Source organism: Prionailurus viverrinus, chromosome D3, assembly GCF_022837055.1.
Source record: "Prionailurus viverrinus isolate Anna chromosome D3, UM_Priviv_1.0, whole genome shotgun sequence".
Classification (NCBI taxonomy): Eukaryota; Metazoa; Chordata; class Mammalia; order Carnivora; family Felidae; genus Prionailurus; species Prionailurus viverrinus.
In genome coordinates, this window is record NC_062572.1 from 13,904,179 (window position 1) to 13,929,324 (window position 25,146).

General features: G+C 45.6%; 1 protein-coding gene across 2 annotated transcripts in view; it reads left to right on the plus strand.

Moving 5' to 3' along the window:
• The window catches only part of FBXW8 (F-box and WD repeat domain containing 8), a 119,795-nt gene that overhangs the window by 16,916 nt on the left and 77,733 nt on the right, over positions 1-25,146 (plus strand). For both annotated transcript variants that reach the window (XM_047828811.1, XM_047828812.1), the window contains exons 3-4: positions 16,499-16,663; positions 19,253-19,341. In XM_047828811.1, the coding sequence (XP_047684767.1) occupies positions 16,499-16,663; positions 19,253-19,341 (254 nt within the window). The remainder of the gene's footprint in view (positions 1-16,498; positions 16,664-19,252; positions 19,342-25,146) is intronic.

Here is a 25,146-nt window from a genome sequence, read left to right on the forward strand (position 1 = left end):
TTATCGGTGAAAGATAGGATCTGGTGGAAGAAGAGATCCCCCTTTTGGTACAAGGGGGCTGCGTTTCAGGAGAGATTCGTTATGCTGGTGAGATTATTGTGCAGGTGTGAACGGTTTCATTTGCAACACAGTGGTCCAATTGTCCAGCAGAATTCTTCTCTCTTTGGCCAGTTGGATTTGTTTTTTGTTTCTCCTTTCAATCTAATTTTTAGAGCACACGTATATGAATAGAAAAGATTCTTAAGCAGAACCCTTCCGGTGGCTCTGGTCTATGAAGCCAAGAATTTTTTTTTTTTTCTTTTTTTTAATAGCGCCTTTTCATGAAGGTGACCATGGGCAGCCAGTGATTTTTAGAATTGGCTTTGTTTTTTCGAGCATTAAAATACAACTGCAAAGCAATAAAGATGAGTAGCATTTTCATTTGTTTCTTGGGGTGTTTTTATTTTTGAAACTGGGAAAAAGTCCTTCTGTAGTGGAATGTCCTGCTGCTTTATGATTTGATTTTAGAAGGGGCTTGCTCTGTCTGTCCCTGTCTGTCTCTTTTCTCTTTTAATCGAGCCACCTTGGGATTTTAGTGAAATTGGGCCAGTTCTAGTGGAATTGGCACCATGAACTATATGTGTGCCCTTGGAGAAAACCTGTTTGCTTAGATCTGTATGCCAAATTGGTAACTGACTAACAGTAAGGAACCCAGATCGGGAAGGACTTGTTGAGATTTAATTATACCACGAACTGTGCTGGAGAAGTGATTTTGCTCTGACTTTGTCTCCTTTCTGCATCCCCTCTTTTTCTGCTCTGTAGGCTTTGTGCTTCCAGAAAGAAAGTCCTGGTACATTAGTTTGTGATCCTTGTATACCTCTGCTGCTGACCTTTCTAGCTCCTTGCTATCCATAGTTGTCCCTCGAGGGATTTAGTGTCCTTGTGGGAGTGTTCCATGCCGAAATGTCTTGAGAACAGTGTGACTTGTAGTAAACAAAGTTATGCACTGGGCGATTCATTGAACGGCTTTATCATTTTGCTACTTACAATTTTATGGTTTTGTATGTGGGTGTGTGTGCACGCCCACAAGATCCCTGGCACTTTAAAAGATAATATTTTTAAATGGATAACAATTACAAAACTGAGTTCAAAGTTACAGAAAGTTTTTTTTTTTTATGGGAAGAGTAAGTCTGCTATTATATTACAATATGAATAATTCTGAGGAGTAACAGTTTTAGGATTTACTTTCATTTTTAAAACTTTAAAAATAATCATAAATTCATGGGTAGTTGCAAAAGATAGTACGGAGAGGTCTTGTGTTCTCTTCCCCCAGTTTCCTTCGTTGGCAATATCTTGCGTAACGACCTAGTCTTAGCAAAGCCAGGAAACTGACCTCAGCACAGTCCACGGAGCTTACTCAGATTTCCACAGTTTTACGTACACTTGTGAGTGAATTTAGTTCTGTGCAGTTTTATCACAGGTGTGGTGGATTTGTGTGACCACACAGTAAAGGCATACAACATTCATCACAAGGATCTTTTGTGCTACCTTTTCTGGCCTGGCCACCTCTGCCACTCCCCATCCCTAACCCCTGGCAACCCTGATCTGTTTTCATCTCTATAATTTGGTCTTTTTTTAAATTTTCATTTGTATCACATTTTATTTATGTATATTTGCTAAAGTAAAATTTTAGAAATCTAGCGGCATAGGTAACAATGTCACATTCTTCAAGTGAGAAGTAGAAAAACGTGCATGAAGAGAGCAGTAAAGGAACAAGGGAAGAGACGGAGGTTAACAGCTTAAGACGTATGATAAAATTGGTAAGCAAGAAGCAGGTGTTACCAAAATAGATAAATTGGGAACTAAAGCCCACCGTACTAGATAGATCATGATGTTTGAAGTTGTTAAGTAGGTTCTACACTCGAGACGGGGCTTGAACTCACAACCTTGAAATCAGGAGTAGCACACTCTACTGACTGAGCCGGCCAGGCACCCCTGATATTTCAGGCTTTAAGGAAAATGTGATCTCGTGATCTTCCCAGATATCCAAACAGAAGCACCTAAAATCTGAGCTTTTATGGCTAAAGATCTTCATGGAGTCTTTCAAGCTGGGAGTCCACAGCCAAGCGCTGCTAGTCTGATTTTTCTTAGCAGAAATGATTCTGAAAACCTGTAACTGCTGGCAGGGTTCCTTTGGTCCTTAATAGTGGCCTTTGCCACTTGACTCCATCTCCCAGGGACACATGCCCCGGGCCCAGGCCCCCTCAGGGGTTTCCTTTTAATTCGCAGAGTTGCCGTGGCTGCCTCCTTTAACGGGGGTGACTGAAAAACAGCAACTCTGGGAGAAGATGGGGAGCCGGCTGCAAGAAGGGCAGGGTCTTGATAAGTACTTGAACTGAGTCCTGGGGACTGAGTCCTGAGGCGCTTTCTACTGCTCACTTTATTTTGTGTGTGTTTGAAATTGTCCCTAATTAAAAAGTTTAAAAGAAGGGGGAAAAAAACCCAGAAAGCGAGAACTGGTATTTATAAGAAAGTCAGAGCCTCTTGAGGACAGTACATGCCAGAAGCTGGCCATTGAAAATAAAAGCAATGCAGTTTTTTTTTTTTAAGTGTTGAATTTTTAAAAGTTGGACTTGTTTCTCCGTCTCTTTCAGTTATTTACCCCTTTAGTAAGCGCCCAGTTAAGTAACGTGTGTTCCAGATGGTGATGTGTGCTATGGAGAAACCTGTGCCCACAGAGGTGATGTGGGGGCTGCCCTTGTAAGCGGCCAGGGAAGACTTCACAGGGAAGGTGACCTTTGGGCAAAGACCTGAACGAGGGAAGAAAGAAGCTGTGCAGATCTCTGGCGGAGGCCCGTAGCAGGTGCAGAGGCCTTGAGGTGGCGCGCACCTGTTAGGGTAGAGGAACAGCAGGAAGGTCAGAGCCGGGGGGAGGTGGTAGACAGAATAATGCCCCTTCCCCGAGATGTCCACTTCCTAATCCTCAGAACCTATGAATATGTTACGTCGTCTGGTAACGGGCCTTTGCAGATGTGAGGAGGTTAAGGATCTTGGGATGGGATGGTTATCTTGGATGATCCAGGTGGGCTCCCTCCAGGAGGGAGGCTGGAGGTCAGAGAGAAGAGAAAATGGTGCGTTGTTGGCTCTGAAAATGGAGGAACAGACTACAAAGCTGAGGAATAGAAGGTGGAAAGAAGGAAACAGATATTTCCCCCAAAGCCTCCAGAAGAAATGGAGCCCTGCCTCCTACACTTTTGATTTTGGACTTCTGGCCTCCAGAACCAAACAGAATAAATTTGTATTGTTTTTAGATACTAGGTTTGTGGTAATTTGTTAGAGCACCAACAGGAAACTAATAGGGGTGAAGGTATAATGAGCAGATGGGGATAAGAGAAGAAGAAATAGTCAAAATGTGAAAGGCACTTAAATCCGTCAAAATAACTTGAACGTGTATTCGGAATGAGGCGGGAAGCCATTCGAGTGCTTTGAGCAGAGTAGTTACAAGGTCTGACTTCCCTTCTGAGCGGGATCATCTCGGTTGCTGTGTGGAGACCGGACCTGAAGGGGGACAAGGATGCAGCAGGGAGACCCGTGAGTGAGCTACTCGAATAACCCAGACGAGAGAAGATGGTGGCTTGGAGCACGTGGTACCAGTAGATGTGGGCAAAGTCGGGACTGCCAATGGCAATGGAAGGGGGAGAGAAAGAGGAGTTGGCCGGGACTCTGTTTATTTGGCCTAAACAACCGCACGGACCAGATTGTGGTTACTGACCAGGGGGAGACCGTGAGATGACCAAGTTTTGGGGGAAGATCAGTAGTGAGATGTGAGGCTGGAGGGAGATAGGAACTGGGGAGCCGTGAGCGCATCATGGGCATTTAAGTCCGGGAAACTGGACGAGGTCATCAGGGAAGTGAGCGAAGGGGGTGGGGGATTCAGGGATTGAGCCCTGTCACACCACAGTGGTGAGAGGCCAAGATGAGGCATTGGAGAAGGCAGTCCCTGTGACGTGGGGAGGAACCCAGAGCACACGGTCCCCTGGAACCAACGGATAACCTTTTCGAGGAGGAGACGGCGATCAGAGGGTTAAGTGCAACTGTTAGTCAAGCAAGAGGATGACTGAGAAGTAGCCATTGGATTGAGCACCTTGGAGGTCACTGGCAACCTTGACCAGAATCCGTGGCATGGTGCACACGGGGTGAATCTGGGGCTAGGGTGAGCAGGTTTGAGAGTGAATGGGGAAAAAGGAGATAAGGAAATTGAGAGAATGTAGAACTGTCTGTGCAAGGTGTATCTTCCCCAAGTAGACTGGATTCGTGAACATGCGACTAGAACAATGATGCTTTTCCCCTTGTCATGGGCCTCACTGGTAACCCTAATCCAGGCAGAGTTAATAAAGCTAGTTTTGGAGCCAAGGGCTTTCTTTCTTTCTTTTTTTTTTTTTTTTGATGCTGTAATTCACAGTGGTGCTATAAAGCAAAATGCTGGAGACACTTTTATTAGCAAATTCTCACAGCTGAGGCTCACTCAGTGGGGCTTTTACTGGGCAGAGCCATTCCAGTCCTAGTGTATTAAAGACCATTAGGCCTTTGGAAAATTCAGGCTTATAAACCTGCAAGGTTTAATTTAATGTAAGAAATTTAAACTATTAGCTTTCTTTTTGGTGAGAATCTTTAAAATTGTGAAAGTTTAGGTCTTATCATTTTGTTTTGTTTTTCCTTTCAGGATTAAAAGAAATTCTTAAAACCTGTCATTTTTGTGCTCCTTTAAAAGAAGAGAGAAAAAGCACCCTCCCTTTACAGTTTGCCGAAGAAATTGTTGGCACGTTTCTGTGTTTAATACCTAACTGTAGGTATAGTCCTGATCCCTTTTTGGAAGGAACTCTCGCCTCTAGTTTTTGTAAATCCCTCAAAGAGATTATTGTTGGTTATCCAGGATTTAAACTTGATCCTGAATATTACTTTCCACAGAATAAGCCCTGGGATCTAGGGGCTAGCAGTGGGAGTGATGTACCGAAACCTCAACTTTTTGTTCTCCGTTTTTCATCCCAAAACCGTGTTATACAAATTTCAGGTCACGTTGTTTAAAGTGACTTGGCATTTTCTTTGAAGGGGAGAGAAAAACCTGTTTTCTGCTTCCGGTGCTTTTAAGGTCTCATGTATGGGGGACTTCTTGAAAGTCTCACTGAGAAAAAAGTTCCTCCATTTTAAAGTGGCTGCGAACTGTATGGTGTAGTAGATCTCATGAAAACTATTCCAGAATGTTTATTTTATTTTATTTTATTTTTAAAAATTTTTTTTTCCCAACGTTTATTTATTTTTGGGACAGAGAGAGACAGAGCATGAACGGGGGAGGGGCAGAGAGAGAGGGAGACACAGAATCGGAAACAGGCTCCAGGCTCCGAGCCATCAGCCCAGAGCCCGACGCGGGGCTCGAACCCACGGACCGCGAGATCGTGACCTGGCTGAAGTCGGACGCTCAACCGACTGCGCCACCCAGGCGCTCCCAGAATGTTTATTTTAACTGGTATCTTCTAGTTTGTAATCACTGAGCATCGGATTTGGGTTTTCTTCAAACGCTGCCGCTGATTCAGTGGCTCCATCTACTTAAAATAACGACAGGGGCGCCTGGGTGGCGCAGTCGGTGAAGCGTCTGACTTCAGCTCAGGTCACGATCTCACGGTCTGTGAGTTGGAGCCCCGCGTCGGGCTCTGGGCTGATGGCTCAGAGTCTGGAGCCTGCTTCCGGTTCTGTGTCTCCCTCTCTCTCTGCCCCTCCCCCGTTCATGCTCTGTCTCTCTCTGTCTCAAAAATAAATAAACGTTAAAAAAAATTAAAAAAATAAAATAACAACAAAGAACAAAATGTCCTGTAGCTAATTTTTGCACTAGAGAGTTAAAAACATTGTCCCACACTTGGTCCAGGCTTGGGATCCAACCTGACTGTAAAGGCAGAGACCAAAACCTTTCCCTGTAGCTTCCCCACCACAGGGGAGAAGTGTCCTGCAAAGGGGGTCTGTTTGGCAGATGGAACTGGCAGGTGGAGAATTGCTGCTCCTTGTGGCCAGCACAGACCTTAATCAGGCCACCAGTAACCCATATTGGTGTTCTCTCCAGTGTCTTCTGCAGAGCACTAAAGCTTTCAGACTGTTCTTGCAGGAAGCGTTCAGGAGCCAAGTAAGTTTGAGGAACGCAGCGTATCCCATCCTTCTGAGAGAGCTCCAGCACGTGTCAGTTGGTTAAAAGCTCTCAGAAGTTCTTCAGCAAATAGCCCTGCTTAGTTTTGTTTAAACCAGTGTTCCCCAAACTCCTCTGACCATGGAATCCTTTAAAAAAATTTTTTTAGTGTTTATTTTTGAGAGAGAGACAGAGAATGAATGGGGAAGGGGCAGAGAGAGAGGGAGACACAGAACCCGAAGTAGCTCCAGGCTCCGAGCTGTCGGCACAGAGCCCGGCGCGGGGCTCGAACCCACAGACTGTGAGATCATGACCTGAGCCGAAGTCGGACGCTCAACCGATTGAGCCACCCAGGCACCCCGGCCATGGAATCCTTTTTATAAGTAACATTATTAACCCCCCTGAGGAGCTGTTGTTTTACTGAACATGCTTGGGAAAGTGCCAGTCTGTGCAATAATGCCTACCATTTATATTCTGTCTCAGCTACTCTGAGTCTTTTGTCCAGTTACATTTCATAGTTTTTACAACATTTTACATTTTATAATTTTTACGGAAAAGGCTCACGTATCCCCAGATCAGAGGGGAGCTGCCCTGTGTTTAGTTAGCACTTGCTGCCTTTGAGGACCCATTAGGGTTGCTGGCTGTTAGCCCTGATCTTCTACTTTATTTAACCCCGAATTCCAGAGGTCTGGTAGGGAGGTGATTCTGCTCTGGAACCATTTGAGTTGTGGCTTGGTCCGTCCCTCTCTGCTCTTCGTGATTGCCCAGTGCGCAGACTCAACTCTGGCACAGACAGATGGACAGACACTGCTCGTGGCAGGGGCAGGCTCAGCTGTGGACCAAACACGCCCAAAGTAAAACCGTGGTGTTCTGTCTCGTCAGAACTGGAGCTTCGGTGTTACGGAGTCGCTCTCCCATTCTTTATGGCCTGACCACTTGTGATCAGGTGAGGGTTGGTTTCCCTGATGCCCTCATGGCTAAGGTGGAGAAGTGTGGGCTGACAGTGTGGGTAAGTGGATTTGTAACTGATGCTGTGGCCAGGCCTGGGGTGGGCTGCTTAATGGACCCATGTCAGCCTTGGTGGGGGGGAAGGCTATAGTGGTTTGCCACGGGCTCTGTCCTCAGCCCCATCCTGGTTAACTTTTTTTTTTCTGTAAATAAGACGCAAAGGCCCGCAGACCATATTTTGCAGAAGAGTGTGTATGGGAGAAGTAGCTAATGCAACAGATGACAGAATTGGGATTCAGGGATGCACTAAAATGCTGGGAAGGGGGTGGGTACAGTGAGCTGGGGTTTAAAACGGGTTTTAAAATTATATTAAGGGGCGCCTGGGTGGCACAGTCGGTTGAGCGTCCGACTTCAGCCAGGTCACGATCTCGCGGTCCGTGGGTTCGAGCCCCGCGTCAGGCTCTGGGCTGATGGCTCAGAGCCTGGAGCCTGTTTCCGATTCTGTGTCTCCCTCTCTCTCTGCCCCTCCCCTGTTCATGCTCTGTCTCTCTCTGTCCCAAAAATAAATAAACGTTGGAAAAAAAAATTATATTAAAAAAAAAAAACATAGCGTGAAAGTAAGAGGTAGGGACTTTAATTGCCGTTTGTGTTTAAAAAAAACAAAAAACTCTGAAGAATGATGAACACCAAATTCAGATTACCCTTGAGACAGGGGAGAGTATGTGCATCAGAAATGTACAGGACTTTATTATTTTTATTTATTTATTTTTTATTTTATTTATTTAAAAAAATGTTTTTAATGTTTATTTATTTTTGAGAGAGACAGAGACAGAATGCGAGTGGGTTAGGGGCAGAGAGAGAGGGAGACACAGAAGCCGAAGCAGGCTCCAGGCTCTGAGCTATCAGCACAGAGCCCAACCCGGGGCTCGAACTCACCAGCTGTGAGATCATGACCTGAGCCGAAGTCGGACGCTCAACTGACTGAGCCACCCAAGTGCCCCGTGGGACTTTAAACTTATCAGTATCTTAAGTGGGATGGTGAGTCCACAGGTGTTTGTAGTATTTTTGTTGTTGTTTGCTTTAAATGTTTAATTAACTAAACAGACTCCAGAAGGTTCGGTGCACTGTGAGTTTAGTAGCCACGATGGTGTATTTACAAGTGAAGCAGCAAATGAGCGTCTGATAAAATCCTCCTGTTGGTGGCACTTGACAGCCCACATTTGGGATAGTGTTCCATCCTGAGTACCACATGTGAAGGGGTTACTGTATATGCATAAATACTAGGGTACGTTCAGAGATCATGGGTACACGAACCAGTCTAGTCCTAGGGCAGTTAGTTGAAGAAATGGACGATAGACCTACAAGATGACTAAGGGGAATCATGATGGTATCTTCAGCCTTTTGAAGAACTATCAGTGGAAGAAGGAATAGAGATTTCTTCAGAAAGGCAAAATTAGGGCCATGGGTGGAATCCCTTTACTAAGGAAAGGGAGGAAGTACTTCCTAATAGCCAGACTGCTTTGCGGTCGATCAGCCCGATGTGAGGGTCAGCTCTCTGCAGAAGCCTCTCCCCAACCAGGGCTGCCAGGAGGAGCCCTTCCTGGGGTGGGGAGTTGCCCCGGTTGGTCTCCTGGACCTCTCTTCTTCAGTTTCTAAACAATCGAACACTGGAGCCAGTGTGACCCCTGCTGCATCATGGTGTGGCACTTTGGTTCAGAAAAGTGATTGGAGCCTGTACTACTTTGTGCCACCTGGTCTAATTTCTGACGCTGTGCCTTCCACGCAGAGTGCCCGTGCCTAAAGGGAAGGTGACCTAGGTGACATGATTGTTTGTCACACCTAGAGCTTACATGCCCGCATACACAGCAAAAATGTAATCAAGGAAGCCAGAATTTCAGTGTGCCATCACAAGAATGTTCTGTGGGTCAGTGTCACTTTGACACTTTTAGTATACTTTCAGTTGAATAAGGTATCCTAAGGAATGTTTTTAATATAGTCTGCTCGAGATGGAAAATCAGAAATTTTGACACTAAACAACCCGAGTTCTTGGATTCTGACTAATTTTTACTTATTTTTTTAAATTATTTTTTAAATGTCTGTCTTTTGAGAGAGACAGCGTGAGTGGGGGAGGGGCAGACACACACACACACACACACACACACACGCACAGAATCTGAAGCAGGCCCCAGGCTCTGAGCTGTTGGCACAGAACCTGACGTGGGGCTCGAACTCATGAACTGTGAGATTATGACCTGAGCCGAAGTCAGACGCTTAATTAACTGACTGAGCCACCCAGGCGCCCCTCAGACTAACTTTTACTTCTAAGTTCTAGCCTCTTTCTGCTGCCGTGGAGCAAGTAGCACCCCACTATAGATTTAATAAAAGTTATTTGTAAAAATAAAAAGCTAATGGCTTCTTTAAAGTAATTGGAGCAGCGTAAGTTTACAATAAGGAGCTGTATCCTGTAGTGTTATCGGTGACCTGTGTGTAGTGTGTGACCTGTGTGTAAAGAATTACACTTGCACAACACTTGAACCCTTTGAGATGCACAACAGCTCTGTGGGTGGTGGGATATGGTGGCTCACATTTGGAGGATGAGAAGACCAAGGCCCCAAGGTCATAGTTTAGTGTTGTAAGAGACATTTTAAGGTGTCGGATTCCTCCCCACCACTGAGGAGGAAAGCGGTGCGGAAAAGCCTAGTGACCTTGTCACAGTCCCGCAGCTAGTTAGTGAAAGACTGGACACAAGAATCTGAGGTTTGGGGTTTTTTCACCCCAAATGTAACTGGTTTTCTATTGTATCTTGCTGCTCCTTGGATAATACAGGTGACCTTGAGTGCCTTCCTAAAAAGTTGATCAAATTTGTACGTATATCCCTATCACTTTAGGGCTCTTTAGGGACATCATTATGTAAAGGAACTCTTTTGTATAGTACAGATTTATTTTGAATGTAATGAACTCCCTTTAATTTTAAAGTGTTTGTTAATCTGAGAACTGCATGTGGTTTTTGTCCTTGACCCTAGTACCAGGATATCACCTTGATATTTGTGTGTTAAACTGACTCTGCATCCCTGAGACAAATCGCACAGGGTTATGACGTACTACCCTTGTTGTACATAGCTGGATTCAGTTTGCTGGGGTTTCGTTGAAGATTTTTACGTATGTTCATCGCATCAGGAGTTATTGGTGTGTAGTTTTCTTGTGAGGTCTTTGTCTGGTTTGGATATCAGAGAAATACTAGCCTCGTAGAAGGTGTTGGGAAGCGTTCCCTCCTCTTTTGTTTTTGGAAGAATTTGTGAATGATTGGTTAATTCATTAATCTTTTAAAACATTTGGTAAGAGTTAATTCTTTTAAAATTTCTTTTAACTTAGTTTTAACCATTTTTAAAATTCTTTTCAAACATTTAGAATTTACCAGTGATGTCATCTAGGCTTGGACTTTGCTTTGCGCTAAGTTGTTGTGGTTTTTTTTGTTTTTTTTTTTTATACTTTTTTTTTTTTCAACGTTTATTTATTTTTGGGACAGAGAGAGACAGAGCATGAGCGGGGGAGGGGCAGAGAGAGAGGGAGACACAGAATCGGAAACAGGCTCCAGGCTCCGAGCCATCAGCCCAGAGCCCGATGCGGGGCTCGAACTCACGGACCGCGAGATCGTGACCTGGCTGAAGTCGGACCCTTAACCGACTGCGCCACCCAGGCGCCCCAGTTGTTGTTGTTGTTTTAATCACTAATGTAACCTCTTGTAAGTCTATGCAGATTTTCCATCCTCTCGAGTTAACTTCAGTACTTCGTGTCTTTTTCTAAGCATTTGCCTATAATCACCTAACTTTGGCATATAAATTGTTCCTAGTGTCCCTTTATAATGCTTTTCGTTTTTGTGGTTGTCGATAGTGATGGCCCCTCTGCTTGGGTTTAGGAATTTGAGCCTTCTCCACACCCACGCCCCCATTTGGTCAATCTAGCTAAAGGTTTGTAAATTTTGGTGATCTTTGCAAGTAACCAGTTTTTACTTCATTTTCTTTTTGTTTCACTTATTTCTGTTGTAATGTGTGTGTGTGTGTAAATTTTTTTTAACGTTTATTTTTGAGAGAGTGAGCACAAGCCGGGAGGGGCAGAGAGAGAAGGGGACAGAGCAGAGGATCCAAAGCAGGTTTTGTGCTGACAGCAGCGAGCCCGATGTGGGGCTCAAACTCCTGAACCGTGAGATCATGCTCGGAGCTGAAGTCGGATGCTCAAGGAACTGAGCCACCCAGGCGCCCCGTTTCTGTTGTAATTTTTATTTTCTTCTTGGGTTTAGTTTTCTTTTTCTCTAACCTAGCCTCTGGAAGGCTAGGTTATAGATTTTAGATTTTTTAAAATATGGGAATTTATAGCTATAAATTTTTCTCTAAGCACTGCCTTCACTGTGCCTCATAAGTTTTGAACGTTCTATTATTTTCACTCACTGCAGAGTATTTTCTAGTTTCTTCTGCACTTTCTTCTTTGACACATTGGTTGTTTAGCATGTTAACATTTGTTAGTGTGTTGTTTAATTTCCACACATTTGTGAATTTCCCATATTTCCTCCTTTTATCAATTTCTGATTTTCACTCTACTGTGGTCAGAGAACATACTTTGTATAATTTTGGTTCTTTTGAATTTATTGAGATTTGTTTTATAGCCTAGTATATGGTCTATCCTGTAGAGTGTTCCATTGCACTTGAGAATAATGCTCAAATTGTTGTTGAGTAGAGTGTCCCATGGATGTCTCTTATGTCTAGTTGGTTTATAGAGTTGGGTTCTTCTATTTTCTTGTTGATAGATATTCTACTTACTCTATCTTTTATCGAAAGTGGGTATTGGAGTCCGATTATCCATTTCTTCAGTTTTTTCATTTTTTTGCTTGTGTTTGGGGGCTTTGTTGTTAGGAATATATGTTTACAATTGTTAGGTTTTTGTGATGGATTGACCCTCATTATAAAAATATCTTTTGTCTCTAGTAATCATTTTTGTCTTAAAAATTATTTTAAGTGGTATTGGTATATGCACTCTAGCTCTCTTTCAGGTACTGCTTACAAGTTATACCTTTTTCTATCCTTTTACTGTTTGTGTGTGTGGATCTAAAGTGTGTGTGTCTCAGGGCACCTGGTTGTCTCCGTTGTAGAGCATGTGACTCTTGATCTCGGGGTTGTGAGTTTGAGCCCCATGTTGGGTGCAGAGTTTAGTTAAAAAAAAAATGTATGGGGACATCTGGGCAGCTCAGTCAGTTAAGTGTCCGACTCTTGATCTCAGCTCAGGTCTTGATCTCAGGGCTGTGAGTTCAAGCTCCACACTGGGAGTGAAGCCTACTTAAAAAAAAAAAAAAAAGTATGTAGTTATCTTGTAGTCAGCATATCCTTAGGTCATGTTTATTTATACCACCAATCTCTGTCTTTTGCTTGGAGTGCTTAGTCCATTTCCATTTAATATAATTATTGATAAGGAAGCATTTATATCTGCCATTTTGCTATTTGTTTTCTGTATGTCTTACGTCTTTTTAGTTCCTCTTTCTCTTCATTACTGCCTCCTTTTGTGTTTAAGTAGACCTTTTTCTAGCATACTATTTTAATTCCTTTTATCTTTTGCTACTCTTTTTAAAGTTTTTTTTCTTAATGATTGCCCAGGGATTACAACTGACGTCTCAAAACAATCTAGTTTGTATTAATGCCAACTTACTTTCAGTAGTACAGCAAAACTGCTACAATATAACTTCATTCCTTCTCCCTTCTTTAACTATTATTTCATACAAATTATGTCTTTATTGTTTTACTTTAGGCAGTTATCTTTTTAGTTAGATAAAAGAAAAGCATTGCAAGCAAAACTGTATTTATACTGTCTTTTATATTTACCCTTATAATGACCTTTACTGGTTTACTTTCTTTATTTATGTGGGTTGAGTTCCTGTCTGGTGTCCTTGTATTTTTTTTTTTTTTTTAATTTTTTTTTTTCCAACGTTTATTTATTTTTGGGACAGAGAGAGACAGAGCATGAATGGGGGAGGGGCAGAGAGAGAGGGAGACACAGAATCGGAAACAGGCTCCAGGCTCTGAGCCATCAGCCCAGAGCCCGACGCGGGGCTCGAACTCACGGACCGCGAGATCGTGACCTGGCTGAAGTCGGACGCTTCACCGACTGCGCCACCCAGGCGCCCCAAGGTGTCCTTGTATTTTAGCCTAAAGGACTCCCTTGGTGTTTCTTGTAGGACAAGTCTACTAGTGATGAATTATCTTATTTTTATTTATCTTGGAATAATTTCTCTCTTATTTGGGGGGGTAGTTTCGCTAGATGCAGTTATTGGCTGGCAGTCTCTTCCTTTAGCACTTTGAATATGCCAGCCGACTGCTTTCTGACCTCCCTAATTTTTAATGAGAAGAACACACAATGTGTCTTTTTCTTTTGTTGCTTTCCAGTTTTCAACGGTTTGACTATGATGTGTCTAGGTGTGAATCTCTTTGAGTTTATCCTTCTTGGAGTTCAGTGAGCTGCTTTAGTGTGTGGATCAATGTTTTTCGTCATGTTTGGAAAGTTTCTAGCCATTATTTCTTCAGATGTTCCTTCTACCCCTTTCTCCGTCCCTTATAGGACTCCGATAATGCCTTTGTTGATCCACTTGTATCCAGCAGGTCTCTGAGGTTCTGTTAATTTTGGGAAGGGGGGTTCTTTTGTGCTTTTTTTTTTTTTCCTTAGACTGGATAATCTTTTTTTTTTTTTTAAGTTTATTTATTCCAAAAGGGGGGGGGAGGGGGAGGGAGAGAGACAGAACGAGCTGACGAGGGGCGGGGTGGGGGGGGGCAGAGGAACCGAAGCAGGCTCCCCACCGACAGCAGAGAGTCCAATGTGGGGCTTGAACTCCTGAACCACGAGATCATGATCTGAGCCAAAGTTGGACACCCAACCAACTAAGCCACCCAGACGCCCCTAGACTGGATAATCTTAATTGACCTTGAGTTTGCTGATTATTCTGTTAGCTCAAATCCGTTGAGCCCCTCTATTGAATTTTTTATTTCAGTTACTGTGCTTTTTGACTTTAAAACTTGTGTTTTTTTAAAGTTTCTTTATCACTGTTTTCTACTTGGTGAAACATTGTGCTTATAACTTTTATTTTTCTAGACATGCTCTCCTTTAGTGTTTTGAACATATTTATAATAGCTGACTTAAAGTCTTAGTTTAATAAGTCCAAAGTCTGGACTTGCTCAGGCTGCTTTTTCTTTCCACATATGGTTCATTCTTTACTGTTTCTTTGCATGTGTCTACATTTTGTGTTTAAAAAATTGACTTTTAAAACGTGACAACTCCTTTAAAATGTGATTCACTCTCTTCTGGAGAGTTAGTTTTTGCTGTTTGTTATTGCTGCTATTTTTTAGTGACTTTTCTGGACTAATACTCTGGTTTGTATTTTTTGTCACGTGTGACCACTGAAATCTCTGCTCATTTAGCTGAGTGGTTAGTGATTGGACAGAGGTTTCCTTAAATATGTTGAAGCAATAAATCTCCCATCTTTTGCTGAGTTGCTTTCTGTATGTTGGGGCATGCTTTCATTGTGCCAGCGGTTCACAACTCTGTTTAGCCTTCACATCATGCTGTGCAAAGCTTCAAGTTTAGCCAGAGTGAGAGATCAGGGCCTTCTGATCCCTTTTCTGGGCGCACACACAGTCCTATACAGGTGCATGACACTGAGTCCCAGAAATCTGTGGGAGCCTTTCAAAGCCCCTTAGGGACATCCCATTCCCCAGGTTTCCCTTTTAAGTTTTAGGTCAACTCTTTGTAGCCCCAGGGTGGTAATGGTACCTCAGGCAGCCACAACCTTAAACAGTTCTCCCTTACTGTTTGGGACAAATGCACTGGAGATAAGGCAGAGGAAGCTTTGAGTCAGGTCAGATAAAGACAAGCCTCCAGAAGAGAGCTTTCCAGCAGGCTGTCACACAGGTCAAATGGTGACCATGCCCTGGGGATGGCATTTTGGGCACCTGTGAAGCCATCTGGCCCCTTCGGTGTCTTCCAGGCTGCTGTTTTTCACAGCTAGCATAGTTGCGAGGCTGTTGTTTTTCAAGGTTACCGTGGAGCTACCTGTGGTGCCGGAAGAGGAGGATGGGATTAGTGCAAGTTAAAACAACATGGAGGTAGTTGCCCTTACCAAGATGAAAACATTTTTCTTGAATAAATGCTCCGCGGAATGTTGGAAGTCTTTAGTTAATTTCCAGAGTTCTGAAAAAGTTGATTTTGACAACTTTTGGCAGTATTCTTGTTGCTTGAATGTAGGAGCAGATTTTTGGAGTTCTTTATTCTGCCATCCTAAAAGTGAACTACCTGTTGGTACTTCTTCAAACGAGGAATCCTAATGAGACACATGCTGTGTGCACTCTCGCCCACTTTGTCTCGTGTTCGCTCTTCTGTCTGTGTATTCTTCGTCTTGAAGTGGCCCCAAGGGAGTGTTCAGGAGCACAGGTTACTGTAAACCAGTGACCTTCACTTTATTAGAAATGAGTCTCAACCTTTAGATGGGCGGCAAGTGTTAAGCACTTGACCCCACAGACTCAAGATCATGTTGATTTGCTGGATCATTCTCTCATCTTGCCAACAGAGTCCACCTTTTGTACAACTTTGTACGATATCCTGTGAAGAAGTAACTGCTTTGTCCCCTGAGTTAGGTTTGGAGGACAGAATACTAATAGCAAAAATGGCCATTTCCTCTGGATACTGTTGGGATTTGAAATTCAGTCCAGACAGAACATTAATTTCTCTCTATCAGACGTTATGGTCCTGGTGAACAGCTTGAGTTTTGTGTAAAAAATTTTTTTTAGTCTATCCACTTAAAGTCTAAGTTTTTCTACATAATATAAATTTGAATTTCTCATATGACCAGAAGTGTTGAGTTATGGATATTGATTTTCTTACAGCCTTTTATTTCAGAGACAGTCAGTCTCCACTTGTATAAGAAGAAATATAAAAAAAAAAAAAAAAAAAGAAAGAAGGAAAAGAAAGAAAGAAAAGGAAAGAAATACAAGTGCCTATTGGTAAAAGGAAAGTGAAGACATTCTGGTCTGAAAAACTGTACAGTTGCAGTTTACATTTTTTGCCGTTTATGTATTTGTGTATCTTTTCCTTACATGTTATATAATAATTTCCTTACATGTTATATAATAATTTAACCAAGGCATCTAACATGTGGTATGAAATGATAGAACAACAGTTTGGAAATCTCGAAAAATAAAACTGGAAACGTTTGCTTGTATTTCTTTTCCACCTCAGAATGTTTTGTTAATGAGACGTTTTATACTGCCATAAACTCGGGGTGATAATAAAGGTGTTGATTGATTTTTGGATGGCGAGGGGCTTCTCAAATTGCAGAATTCGACATTTGTGTCACTTGTGCCGTTTTAGGTGAGCAAGACGTGGAAGGTGATTGCCGAAGACGAAGTGCTTTGGTACCGGCTGTGCCGGCAGGAAGGGCACCTTCCCGAGAGCAGCATCTCTGATTACTCGTGCTGGAAGCTCATCTTCCAAGAGTGCCGAGCCAAGGAACACATGTTAAGAACCAACTGGAAGGTAGGCGGTGGCCAGTCTCGTTACCTGTACTGAAGAATAGCCGGCAAGGACGCTCGGGAATCCAGGCCCCGGATTAACCCCGCAGGTCCTCCGATTACGGCCTGAGGCCAGCTAACTGCCAAAAGCAAAGAGGAGTGCGGTGAGCATCCTGTCGGCTGCCGGTGGTTCGTTGCCCGTTTTGCTCGCCGTAGGGTATCTGCCCCCCTTTGCAGCCGTGCCGTTGGGGAGCATCCTGTTGTCTAGGAGAGGAGGGGTGAGGCTGGGGTGCCGCCCCCTCCCCTCTGATGGCTCGTGCTCAGTGCAGTCCCCTTTCACTTTCACCGACCCTGACCCCTGACGCATCAACAAAGCAAAAGCACCACCTGAATACGAAAGCAGTGCTGCAAATGTGATTTCCAGTGACTGCGAGGGAGGTTGTTAAATGTCTCTGAGTCCTGTCTTCTCTCCCCTCACGTAACCCACTGGCTTGCTTCCATAGCATTTATCGCTTCAGAATCTCTACAGAAATATTAGATCACAGCTAAGAATTTGCACGGTGCTGTGTTTCTGTAGGAAATCTCTGTCAAGAACGGCGTTACGTAAAGCCGTTCGAGGCCTGATGAGACCACAGTGCGGTGGCGGCCCTCCTTCCTACCTGGTAGCCGGAGACGCCCTCGTAGGGCAGCGGTGGAACCACACCTACTGCCTCCGCTCCTGTAAAGGTCGATCCTAACGGACTTTGAGATCACAGGCTTTTGCTCATTACTGACGGTGACCCGTTGCCTGCGTGCGGGTCCGTCCTCGGTCACCTCATAACCTCATTAGTGACCGATGCTCTTGGTCTGGGTAAACTCACAGTTTCTCGCCAAGCGAATAGGAGCAGTGTTTCTCAACCTCGCATTAGGGGCCAGACAATTCCTTTGGTGGGGGCTGCCCTGTGTGTGTGGTAGCATGTTGAGCAGCTTCCTTAACCTCTACCCAGTGGGTGCCAACAGCATCCTCCACCTACCCCACGTCGTGACAGCCACAGATGGCTTCAGGCGTGTCAGATGTCCCTTGGGGCGGGGGCACAGTGGCCCCCGGCTGAGAACTGCCTTTCCAAGGGGAACGAGCATAGGTGTCCTTTCGTAGGCTGTTAAGACGCCTCTGAGTAAAAAGCACCCTGGCCCCGCAGCTGCGTGCTCACCAGATGATAGCCTCGTGTGGAGACCCCTCCCCACCCAGCCTTCTTGCCCATGTGCTTGGCTGGGCCTGCGTGAGGGAAGTCGGTGAGAGGCAGCTGTGAGGGTGTGACAGAGCTGCTTAGATGAGCTGGGCCCGAGCCTGGCAGGAAGGGCTGGAATTGAAGGAGAGCTGGTGAGTTAGCTTGAACTGGGGCCTTTCCCTCCGGGAAGGAGGGATATTTTGACTTGTGCACGTGGGTGCTGCAATGGTCTGTGTACATCGGCTCGAATTCTGAGCCGTCAGACCCTGAGAGAGCGCAGCCGCTAAGTTTTCTGCTTCCTCTTTGGTGGTGGAGAAAGCCCCAGAGGGAGGCAGGTACCTCCTCGTCCGCTGGAGGTGGCAGCAGTGAAGGTGTCCGGAGCCCTGCCTCCAGGCATCTGGCCCTCCATAACCGCTGCAAGTCACATACAGTTGACTGGCACGTCTCGTTGTTTTTAGCAAGTATAAAGCCATTTGTTTGGTTAGCGCTTGATAAATGAGTTAGTGGACTGGAGTCAGATGGCTCAGCCCCTTCCCTGGCCCTGTTAACAGTGAGGACTACGAAAGTGAAATGTGAAATGGGGAGTCCTGCCCTGACTGTGATGGTGGGATTCTTACTGTGATTCTAGAGAGAAAGCTCCATCGAAACATGAAAAGTGGTGTTAGAGCAAGTTGCTTTCCTTCGGATGCCCCCGTTTTCCCCTCTCTGAAGTGGGGGCCGATGGTAGCCCGCTCATAGGGTAGTGGCGAGGATGACTGTTTAATGCTCCTCCCGTACAGCCTGGCCTGTGGCCGGCATGATGATCTTTGTACAAGTGACTCAAAAGTCACCAGAGTCCATACGGTGGAAAACCCATCTGCTACCTGCCGCCTAGTCTCAGGAACCACACGTGTCCTGGGCTTTAGGGTTCCCTTTAAAAATACCAATTCCACGAACCTCTGACCTTGCGGTCTTCTTCCTTTCCCCGTCCTGACTTTTGTCTCTGTGTGTGCTCTCTCGTCGTATCCTCTGAGTGTTCGTAAGGGCTGTTGGCACGTAAAACAGCCTTAAATACCTTCTGTCCTCAGAACTGCGCTTTCGAAACAGACTTTGTGTTTCTTCAGATACGTGCCCCCGCCAGCCTAGTGGAGCGCACACCTTGCCTTTCTAGCCTGTAACCCCCCTGAGCGCGGGAGCAGTGTCTCCCACGGCCGTGCCCCCGGGTTCACGGTCTTCTTGTGTGGGGTAACTCGTAAATGCTAATACCTTAGCAGATTAGCTGTCCTCGTGGTCCTGTGGAACGCCCCGGTGACTTTGAGCACAATACCCGTGGTAAGACACGGCCGTGGAGCGTAGCCGAGCGCGGAGTGCTGCCGTCGGGGTGTCCCGAGAGTACGACCAACTGCATCCCCCTTCTCCTTATGCAGAATCGCAAAGGTGCCGTGAGCGAACTGGAGCACGTTCCCGATGCGGTTTTGTGTGACGTGCATTCCCATGACGGCGTTGTCATTGCCGGGTAAGCAAAAACCTTTTTTCACATAGTGATTAACTCTTCATCTTAAGGTCTTTCGTTTCTCACGCGCCACCCTCTGAGTCCCAGTGCCGCGATCTTCCCCTGAGAGCGTGTACCTTCCCGCCTCAGCCCGGGTTTGAGACGGACACTCTCCATGATTCTGCCGTCCGGGATCGGAGTCTGAAGTTGGTGGTGAGAAGCGCGCGGTGTAGCCTAGAGCTACAGTCCATTTGTCTCCATGTGTCTTTCCTGGCTTTTAAATCACTCTTGTGGTGTGTTAGGTTAGATTTTCATTAAGGCAAACCGTCAGTATTTTATGAAGACATAAAAAAGTCAAGCAAGAATGATACGTGTTGGCACAAACAGAGCCCACTCTTACTCTTGTTCTGAGGCCGTTAGGAGGAAGGGCCGCGGCCACACATAATCTTCCTGCCCCGCCACACAGTGTGCATCTGCTGCTTAACTTGTCCTGAAATAGGCTTTTTAGTTATCTCCATCACGAAGAAATTGAATTTTAGCTTCTGTAAATTCCAGTGGCTTCTGTCCCAAAAACCCCTTTCGTGAATTCTTCCTGTTTGACTATAGAAATGTGAAACGGTTTGTGTATTTCTTTAATGTACAGTGAGGAGACCTATTTCATCTTTGGATTGAGAAGCAATCTTGACAGATCTCATGTTTTTCACTCGTACGTGGATCTTGAGAAGCTTAACAGAAGACCATGGGGGAGGGGAAGGGGAAAAAAATAGTTACAGAGAGGGAGGGAGGCAAACCATCGGAGACTCTTAAATACAGAGAACAAACTGAGGGTTGATGGGGGTTGGGGGAGAGGGGAAAGTGGGTGATGGGCATGGAGGAGGGCACCTGTTGGGATGAGCACCGGGTGTTGTATGTAAGCCAATTTGACAATACATTATATTTAAAAACTAACAAATTTTCAGGAAAAAATGAATAAACATTAAAAAAAAAAAGCCGTCTTGAATTACAGTCTCAAATTGTATACTTAACATTTGAAGTGGAGACCAGAATACTTAAAACCCTGAGTCTGGATTAGATTTGGGGTGAGTCCCCTAGGAGAGGTTTCTACTTGGAGGAAACCAAAAACAAACCTTGGCCTGAACAGCTTGGTAGTAGGTAGTCTTTTTCTTTAAAGAGGACGCTTTCGGGGCGCCTGGGTGGTGCAGTCGGTTAAGCGTCCGACTTCAGCCAGGTCACGATCTCGCGGTCCGTGAGTTCGAGCCCCGCGTCGGGCTCTGGGCTGATGGCTCGGAGCCTGGAGCCTGTTTCCGATTCTGTGTCTCCCTCTCTCTCTGCCCCTCCCCCGTTCATGCTCTGTCTCTCTCTGTCCCAAAAATAAATAAAAAACGTTGAAAAAAAAATTAAAAAAAAAAATAAAGAGGACGCTTTCCTTTTTTTTTTTTTTTCCCATTCTTAATGTTTATTTATTTACTTTTGAAAGACAGGGGGCAAGCAGGGGAGGGGCAGAGACCAAGGGAGACACAAAGTCCAGAGCAGGCTCCAGGCTCTGAGCTGTCAGCAGAAAGCCAGATGTGGTGCTTGAACTCACAAACTGTGAGATCATGACCTGAGCCAAAGTCAGATGCTTAACTGACTGAGCCACCCAGGTGCCCCAAGAAGACTCGATCCTTAAGCATTCCTCGAAGGACACCATTTGAGTTGAAACTCCAAACAGGTAAATGTTCCATGATCTGCGGGGCCTAAAAAAAGTATGTTTGCTTTAAACAAGATCTGCTCAGGAGGAACACTTTTCCTTAGCTTTTGTTTTCCTGGCCACAATTTAGAGGTTAATGCCCTTGCTGTAAATGCCATAGAACTACTGTTTTTAGAAAGATGAGTGGACCACAAATACGGAAGTGTGGCTTTTGGCTTCTGTCTCTCGTTGCTAAAATGTGGGCCTAAGAGCTCATGCTCCATATGGTCCTTTCTGCCCACAAATTCTAAGACTCCATGGTAACTTGGAAAGGACCTCTGTCCTTCTAGCTTAAAGGGGTCTCCTGGTGTGTCAGGAGGCCTTTGAGGACAGAATATTGAGTTTGGACTGAGTCATAGAAGAAATTATGGCTAAAGGGGACTTTAATCTCAGAAGCCAAGTGTGAATTGATCTGGACATGGACCTCACAAGGGCAGGCTGGCCACGAGTCCAGAGGCCAGCCCTTTCTTTCCTGCCTGTCCGTTCCCCTGAGGGCTTCTCCACGTTACAGATGATGCCAGTGCAACGCAAAGCAGTGGCAGAGTTTGGTGGGTCGATAGGATGAAGCAGGACCTGTGGGTCAGAGAGGCTCCTCCCGACTCCTCTTCCTAAGAGAACCTTGCGTTTACGACCTGGCATTGGGTACTTTGGTCTTGCTTGTGCGTAGAGCATCTTGTGTTTATCATTAAAATTTTATCTGGTGGTTACGATGCTTGTTTTCTGGGTTGGATCTTGGATCCCTTTTCATTTGAGACAGCGGTGTTTGTGGTTACCTCATTCCCAATCAATGTCGTATTCGCCCGGCTTTGTGCAGCCTGTGCATCTCCAAGGACTTGCCTGCAGAGACGCCACTTCGCCATCTCTTTCCCCCGTCCTTAGCCTGTGTTTCTCTGATTTTGCTTCTTTTCCTTTCTCTCCCTTTGATCATAGGCAGAATTTGCTCGGGGGCTTAAGTTTTGTGCACCTACAGCTAAACCGAAATCTGTTAAGTTTGTTTCATATAGTTGACAGCAAAGGCTGTTACGAAACCTCCTGCTTCTTCCCATCTTTTTCAAGCCTCTGTGTAAAAGTTCCTGCTTTGGAGTCACATTGCTAAGGCCTAGAGTAATTTGCATTACAATTAGCCTTGCAGGTGACCCCATCTTGGGTCTGCCTCGCTCTGCCTCACTCAGAACCAGAGTGACCTTCAAATACTCTTTCACTCAAACCCGCCCGAGACCCAGACCTCAAATGAGCAGGACCTGGCCGACGCCTCCTCCCTCAGACTTGTCTTCCAGCACAGTAGGCAGATGTTATTCTTAGGGCTTTTGGTCTTTTGCTCTTTTTTCCATAACCTTCTGCCACTGTCTCATCCAGAACATTTTCATCACCCTAAAAAGAACCCAGTCCCCATTCTTTAAGGCCGAACTCAAGTCTTCTCTCCTCCCGTGGGCATCTCTAGCCCCCTGGCCTATTAACCCCACCCCAATATCTGCCCACCTCCTGACTCCTGGGGAAGTGACTGTCTGCAGCTTCCAGCACAGCTTTGCCCTGACATGTTTGTTTTCTGCTGTGGCTTTACGTTGAAATAATTCACAGCCTTGTATTTTCTGTGCAGTTAATTTGTAAGAATTTTTTTTTTTTTAGTTTATTTGAGAGCAGGGTGAGGCAGAGAGAGAGGGAGAGAGAGAGAATTCCAAGCAGGCTCCACACTGTCAACTCAAAACCCGTCGTGGTGCTCGAACTTACATACCATGAGGTCATGACCTGAGCCAAAACCAGGAGTCGGACACTTAAATGACTAAGCCACCCAGGTGTCCCTGTAAGCATCTTTTTTAAGACTAGGGGTGGCATGTGATATTTGATTAACTGCCCCAAAGTGCTTGTACATCATTTTGTCCGAAAGAAGTACTACAATTTAATATACAGACCCCCATCCCACCTGTATACCGCATGTTACATGGTAAACTGGAGAAACCCCTAATTTCTCTGGTCTGTTCTTTGATTTCTTAGCCTTTTCAAGAAACTTGGAATCATGTAGTTTTAAACCTGGAAGGCGCTGTCGAGGAAACTGTTTCAAAGCACGCTCGTTTTGTGTGGCTGACCGAGGCCGAGGGGTGTGGCGAGCCGGGACTGGCGTGTGCGTGCACGGCCGCTCTGCCGTTCGTCTGCAGTGTCCACGTGGAGAGCCGGGCGCCAGGGCTCCCTTCTCGAGTCCTCATTTGCTACTGTGATGGCCTGTACTACCAAGCTTCTTTAAAAATTATAAAACACGTGCTTATTAAGAGCCTTTAAATTCCATAGAAGTGTGTGGAATAAAGAATGACACGTCCCTAGCCTCGTTTTCCTAGGCAAGAGTCCCATTTGTGGAATTGCTGGATTTAGAGGAATAAATTTTCACACTTTCCAGATTGAGAAATTATTATTTTTAAAATATTTTTTGTAGTTTTTTATTGAATAGAGACTGAGACTGTACGAGCGGGGGAGGGGCAGAGAGAGAGGGAGAGAGAATCCCAAGCAGGCTCTGTGCCAGCGGCTCGAGGGCTCAAACCCATGAAACTGCGAGATCATAACCTGAGCCAAAACCGAGAGTGGGACGCGTAACCGACTGAGCCACCCAGGTGCCCCAAGAAACTACTTTCGAAATGCCCCGATGACCCTCAACTCCTTTCCAGTCTAATTTTTTGCTTTGAAGTCTCCAAACCGTCCCTCAAGCCTGCCCTCCTGAATACACCTCCCTCGTTTGTGTCTGTGCATAAGTAATGAGCAGACACGTTCACATCTTAACTTCCTGCAGCGTGGCTTCATCCCTGCCCTTCCACCGAGCCACACGCTGTCACAGGTCACCGGTGCTCACGGGCCGGCGGTCTTTTCTTGGCCCATCCCCTCCCGTGTGGTGGCCGTGTTGGGTCCTGTTGGCTGTATCCCTCTTAACGTGCTGGAGGTGGTGCATCGAGCGCGTGTGGACCCTCAGAGCCTCACACCGGGCCCGGCACCCGAGAACCTTGGAGGAAAGTGTACGGAATGAAAACTCCCTGCTTCTGGGACCCTGCGCTTTCTGTGTTTCCTGACCGCATCTTCCGTACCTTACTGCCCGGGCTCCTGTCGCCGCCCTTCTTGCCTTTCTGTGGTCTTCTTTGGCCGCTTAGCAGTGGTGTGCAGCATCCCGGAAAGCACCTGCAGCCGTTGTTTTCTTTGCTGATTGGAAAAGTAGAAGTTCCTTCACCTGTGACTGAGTTAGACACAACCTATACCTTGTTCTTCCAGCTAAAACTTCCGTTTCCTCTTTTTTTTAATAAAATTTTAAAAAATGTTTATTTTTGAGAGAGAGACAGAGTGTGAGCAGGGCGGGTGGGGGTGGGGCGCAGAGAGAGAGGGAGACACAGACTCTGAGGCAGGCTCCAGGCTCTCAGCACAGAGCCCGACGCGGGGCTCGAACTCCCGAACTGCGAGATCATGACCTGAGCCGAAGTCGGATGCTTAACCCAGGCGCCCCACCCATTTCTTTAACCTGAGGAGAAATTTGTGTTCAGAAGCCAGCAATCTCCACGCAGTAAACCACCTGTCTGTCAGAGTTCATCCTCCGGCTGTGTTTCCTCTGTGATGGGGTACGACTCCTGAAACTGAGGTTTCGTGTGTGCTTTCCCTTGTATTTAGAAGAAGAGATGTGATCTGGACGGTTTGTGGATTATCCGCAATTAGGAAGTGTGGTCTTTGTGTTTCTTTTGGTGATGACAGCTCTGGGAATTTTAAAATGTTTCTCAAGTTCTGCGGATCAGAGATGAGCCCAGGGGAACATCCCTGGCCTGTTTTGTGATGCTTCCACTGCTCTTCGTGTCCCCAGTTGCACTCTGGAAGGGAAGAGCGTTGAAAACAGAGGACCTCACGAGTTGAGAGAGGCCCCGTTGTAAACCTGAGCTGTAGGTCTAGGTGTGATGGGCCAGAAGGAGATTGGCTTTACCGCCACCTAGTGAAGGAGAGAACTCCAGGTACGACGTGCAGGATACCGTCAGCCTGGGGCTCGCCGGGGGCCTTGTGTGCCGCCCCCCATGAGGCTGTTAGCTCCCCAGATGCTTTTGTCAGATGCCCGGTGTATTGTGGTGTCTTGAAACAAACTCCCT